Source organism: Cyclopterus lumpus, chromosome 5 (genome assembly GCF_009769545.1).
Source record: "Cyclopterus lumpus isolate fCycLum1 chromosome 5, fCycLum1.pri, whole genome shotgun sequence".
NCBI lineage: Eukaryota > Metazoa > Chordata > Actinopteri > Perciformes > Cyclopteridae > Cyclopterus > Cyclopterus lumpus.
Window position 1 is genome coordinate 2,486,253 of NC_046970.1, and position 5,370 is coordinate 2,491,622.

The 5,370-nt window shown below is 48.8% G+C and overlaps 1 protein-coding gene across 1 annotated transcript in view; it reads left to right on the plus strand.

Moving 5' to 3' along the window:
* The window catches only part of LOC117730825 (ellis-van Creveld syndrome protein), an 11,792-nt gene extending 8,162 nt beyond the window's left edge, over positions 1-3,630 (plus strand). The window contains exons 8-20 of the mRNA XM_034532819.1: positions 1-65; positions 165-381; positions 914-1,068; positions 1,164-1,262; positions 1,339-1,551; positions 1,660-1,769; positions 1,859-2,057; positions 2,183-2,410; positions 2,485-2,620; positions 2,718-2,820; positions 2,897-3,023; positions 3,100-3,196; positions 3,286-3,630. The exon at positions 1-65 is cut by the window's left edge and continues 97 nt beyond it. Of these exons, the coding sequence (XP_034388710.1) occupies positions 1-65; positions 165-381; positions 914-1,068; positions 1,164-1,262; positions 1,339-1,551; positions 1,660-1,769; positions 1,859-2,057; positions 2,183-2,410; positions 2,485-2,620; positions 2,718-2,820; positions 2,897-3,023; positions 3,100-3,196; positions 3,286-3,428 (1,892 nt within the window). The 3' untranslated portion in view covers positions 3,429-3,630. The remainder of the gene's footprint in view (positions 66-164; positions 382-913; positions 1,069-1,163; positions 1,263-1,338; positions 1,552-1,659; positions 1,770-1,858; positions 2,058-2,182; positions 2,411-2,484; positions 2,621-2,717; positions 2,821-2,896; positions 3,024-3,099; positions 3,197-3,285) is intronic.
* The last annotated feature ends 1,740 nt before the right edge of the window (positions 3,631-5,370 follow it).

The window sequence follows — 5,370 nt, forward strand, 5'->3', positions numbered from 1 at the left end:
CTCTCGTCCAGACTCTCCTGTTGGTAGAAACCCACCTGATGAACACGCAGGAAGCGGATCTCAAGGTAAAGCCACGCTAGTTACTCGTTCTGCTGTTCGTCCCTCGTGTTGTCGTGGGAACAACCGGATACACAAAAGGAAAAGTTGTTGTCTTCTCCTCGCAGGGTATTCAGCAGAAGTTGTTGTGGTGGGAGGAGCTGACGGGGCTTCTCCAATCCCAGCCCGTCTTGCTGAATCGGGAAGCGTCTCTGAGGCAGGGCTTGATAGCGACAGCGCTGGAGCAGCTGACGAGCGACGACCTCTTGACCTTCAGCCACATGGAGAAGATTCTTTCAGAGGTTCAGGCCACTCTGACCGAAGGCCTTCAACAGTGCACAGAGGGTGAGCCGTTATGTAGCTAGTTCCTGGTGGCAGGGAGCAGAAGACAAGGTCTAGCCTACTTTTCAAACTTAAATGGCGTACTCTCTCAAAATAGACAATTTTCTGGGTATCCTCCTTAAATAAGGTCAGGTTCTTTCAGGATATCTATTGCACTATTGACTGCTTCCATTAGTTAGACACAGTGCCTCATCTTCTGGCTGTATTTTACTTTTACGTTTTTTATTACTTTTATGTTTTTTATTACTGGGTGAGTGATAGTGAAAAAAGAACAATAAAGGTCATATTTTATGTTGTTCCATCAGAATGAAAGAAAGGGTTATTTTAACAACCTTATGGGGAAAGACGTGTATCATAGAGCATCACTGTCAGTAGCCTCATTAGATTATATACCAATGCAATGTTGAGTAAGTGGTGTAACGGTGTGTATTCGGAATATCCTGTCACTCACATTCATTCATGTTAATGACCGTCCATAACTTAGTCTGCAAGCTGGCTTTACAAACAATTTCAAAGTTTATGGATCTGGTTCCAGAGTGCACGAGGAAGACAAAGGAGCTGGTGGAGGAAAAGTGCAGCCGAATGGAGTCCAAGAGGAAGAAGCTTTTGAGGAGCCAGACCAAGGAGAAGAGCTGCACCCTGGAGCTGAAACAGACGCGCGACCTTGGTGACCTGAAGCAGCTCACCAAGGTCGGACCATGTTGCCTCCCTCACCTCAATATGTAGATCTGGTGTTACTTTTATATACACTGGTCTCTAACTGTGAACCGTGACCTTTCCTTCAGGTGTACCAGGAGCTGCTGGTGAAACACAGGCAGCAGATGTCTGACTTGGAGCAGCAGCAGGACAGCAGGGTGGCCGAAGCCCTCTGTGACCATTGGAAGGTGACAGATCGAATACTGCATCTGGTATTTGTGAGCTTACATTCTTCTTATGTACATTTTTTGTGTGCATCTGCAGAAGCTCCGCGCCTGCTGGTCAAAGAGGCTCGGCGACCTAGCCAAGGATGTCGTCCTCGGCTCGGTCCCGGCCCAGTCGAGGGTCTCTGCTGAACGCTGCGAGAAGCTGTGGTTGGAGCTGGAGCTGGAGCTGGCTGTGCAGATGCAGCGGGCAGAGGGCACGACCAAGCTGCAGCTGGAGGCCATGAGGGCTCAGCTGGACCACGATGGGCAGGTAGACCCCGTCTGAGGGAATCGGATGAATGCCAATCTGAAATTGATGCACATTAGATACACGCAAGAGGCTCTCCGTGGTTTTCTAACTGAGCCTCGTTGGCCGCAGGTGTGGAACGAGGAGATGGCTCTGGCGCAGGCCTGTCTCCAACATTTGAGTGAACAACAGATGACGATCCTCCGGGCCATGGTGGCCCGACAGAGCTACACGCTCAACAGGTGAGATTACCTGCTTTACAGCGCAGCCACAGCCACATCCACTGATGCACCATCTAAATCAATGTTATGCAACGTGATCTTCTTCTCAGCCACGTGGGAAGGCTGATCGAGAGGAAACACGAGCACCTGTTGGGGGCGGTGCAGAGGTACTTTGTGGTCAGGCACTTCTGTCTGCACATGCTGAAGGAGATGAGGCTGTCCAAGCTGAAGGCCCTCTCCCAGACGGATTTCAGAGTGCTGATGGAAGATCCCAGTAAGAGCCAGCCCTGTGTCAATTCAACTCTCAAGGTGGGGAAAACATATTCTTTTAAGCACCTCAAAACCACCACGCAATACAATATGTCTCCTCTTCACTCGTCCAACACACCGGCCAACAGACTGAACTCCGTTGTTTTGTCCCGTGCCAATCGCAGAGCAGCAGCGCCAGCCTCGCACAGAGGCACCTGGGCCCAGAGAGCCAGCTGGTCGGCCACAGCTTCCAGCAGGAGTTCCTGTCCGAACTGGAGACGGGGATGGAGCTTCTCCAGAGCCACGCGCAGCTGGTGGTCGGCAACACCCTCAGCCACGCCATCCAACAGGTGATGGAGAACCCGCCTCCCACCGAGTCGCAGACTTCTCCACCACAGGAGGACGGCCTGAAGGTGAGTGTTTTGTGTTGTGAAGGAGAATCATCTCTCTACTCCAGGTAGGGTCAGTAACACTTGTTTGTTGTTAGCGCCACCTGACGGAGGCGGCCTCGGAGAGCGTGTACGTGACCAAAGGTTCTCTCGCGGCACTGGTCCAAAGCTACTATTCCCACCTGAAGGACATCATGGAAACAACAGAGCAGGATCCGTTTGGCATGAACCAGGGTGAGAGGACGGTCACCACACACACGTGTTTACATCTGTATGAAAAACCCTTACAGTGACAACATCTACTGTGTTGTTGTTGTTGTTGTTGCCTCAGAGGGAGCGGAGAAACAAGAGGGCAGCAGTCAGCTGAGCAGATCCTTGCTGAGGGAGCTGGTGAACTGGAGCAAGAAACCCGCCTCTGCTGAGTTTCAACAGAGGTGCGACTTCAGCACACACTCTGTCAGGCTTAAACGCATGAAATCCAAATAATTTGGGTTGCTACTTGTGCCTCAGGGTTGAACTCCACAAAGGGAGGGTGTTGGAGCGGTGTGATCTGGACCAGGAAATGACATACGAGGAGCTGAGGCAGAAGAAAGTAGTCCAGGACCAGAACATGGAAAGGATCAGAGCACGGCTGCTGGTTCGTACGGTTAACGACTCGATTCACATTCGCGCACGGCCGTTTCCTGTGAGCACTGTGTTGTTGTGTCCATTAGGAGGCAGAAGAAAGCTTCATCACTGAGCTGGCGGCCTCGGCCCGGGTCTCTCTCCACGGTCCGGACCTGGAACCCAGCGGTGAAGAGGACAACGCTGGTAAGCACCTTTTTAAAAAAGAAAAAAGTAAATATATGTACGCACCATTCTCCTCTGTCCCTGTCCTTCATGCTGTCATATTTCTACAGGTCATGAGAGTGCAGCTATATTGGACCTGCTGTCCCTGAACCCAGCATTGGACCCAGCCTTGAATCCTTCGCTGACGCCAACCTTCGTGTCTCCGGCGGTGAAATCCAAACCAAAGAAGAAAAGAGACTCAGCTGAAACCTGAACACAGCGATGTTTACACACGTGTCATGTCCTGTTACACATTTACTCTTATTAGACTGTTTTTAGGCTGTGATGCCAATTATGGTGTCGGTTGTTAGGAACGTACAAGAGGGATCTTTCCCTAATTTATGTGCATGTGACTCACTGAAATGTCGCAACAATCGTGCAGTGAAATAATAAAAAAAAAGTTATGTTTTGAATACATCATTCAACTTTTTGTCCTGGCGTGCCGCAGCGCCGTGCTACAGGCTGACGGTAATACACTCTTGTCCTCCACCTCCACCCACATACCACGGCTCATTCACTGCATTGATTCGCAGGGCGTCCCGAGTCCACGGGATGATGGATGTGCTCCCCCTGCGAGTTGTCGGATGAATTAGAGATGTCCATTCTGATTGTAGCGGAGTGCTACCACTCGCCGATGAAAGCCTTGCCCTTCTCTCGCTCTAATGGAGTTTTAAGTACAACCCTTTATGGATGATAATGCAGAGTAATAGTGAAAAGTCTGGGAGGGCTGAAGTCTGGCAGACGGTTCTGTGTGCAGGCAGCAATGTAGCAGGTGATTTACTTCAGCTCTTACAGCGCACTGTCACTTTGGAGTGTCAATTATCAAACATACATTTTTAATATGCCCTTTTATTCCGATGCTCAATTTGCACACGTAACCCAATTATCGCTGTGGCACCCTGAGGAGATATGCTCCTGGACTTGACCTCACACACACCGGGGTGTGCGCGCTGCCATGTATATCAATCAAGAGAGGAGAGCGCACGGTTGACTTTGCAAGTGCCGGCGCTCGTCTCTCGATAAGGGGGGGAACCCGTTTGGATGTATTTTGAGGTCCCTTAGGGGACTGCAAGGACTTGTGGGAAGATGACCTGATTTCTAACTCTCTCCTCCCCTGCCGGGGCTGTGGGCTCGTTGCTGCTACAAACAGAGAAGCCCACGAAAGCAGAGTGCTCGAGCTGCCCCGGATCTATCTGGATCTATATCAATATGGACTCGCTATCGGCGTGAAAAAACAAACTGGATTGTATTTCTCATTTGTCGTGGAAGCAGGCCTGACTTTATCTGTCATCACATTCCGGTAAGTGGAACCACTCTGTGGTAAGATGTTTGCAGCACTGGCGCTGTCCCAGCTGATGATGCTCAAAAGGGGTGAGATCGACTTGCAGGGAACAATGTCAGAGAATGTATCCCTCCACGTCCTCATCACAGCCGCCTGCAGTGAAGTTACCGAATGCATGTCGTTATATTCATCGAGCACGTGTTTCGGTGGAGTGGCCGGTCTGCCCTCGAGGGTTGTTCATAGAAATGAGAAGATTAAAAAACGTCCATAGAGGGGAAGACGTGCGCAGCGCGTCGGCGTCATCGGGTCAGACCATCAGTTATTTTAGGGCCCAAAAATAAGGTCGCTTTTCAAATTCCCCTCAAAGGGCTTTTTCAGTGCGAGTTAAAAATGTCTTTACATATGCTGCCTATGAAACATGGTCAGATCTGATATTGGACCTAAGTGAAACTAAGTTTAATCATTAAAGAATACATTTTTATACAAAACGTCCGGTGTACTACCATCTCTAGTATTAACATGCTATATAATGAATAATGATCTATAATAGACCTAAATATATATACATCACATATTCAACATATATTCTTATTCTTATTGTAGTATAGTATATGATTATTATTAGTATGTTTTGCTTTTCATTAAAAGAAAATGTGCTTTTTTGCATCAAAAAAAGAGAGAGAATGTGTTAAAGAAGTGCATGCACTCATCTGTTGTCTGTGTCTTGTGATATTGACTTTATTGTATAACTTGTCTTAATAGCTATGTGTGTGTATTGTAAATCCCTTCAAATTGGGTTTTGAAAGGCGCTCAACAAATAAACCAGCCTGTCCTCACTGACCGCCTGCTTCTCTCTCTCCCAGGTGAACAAGCC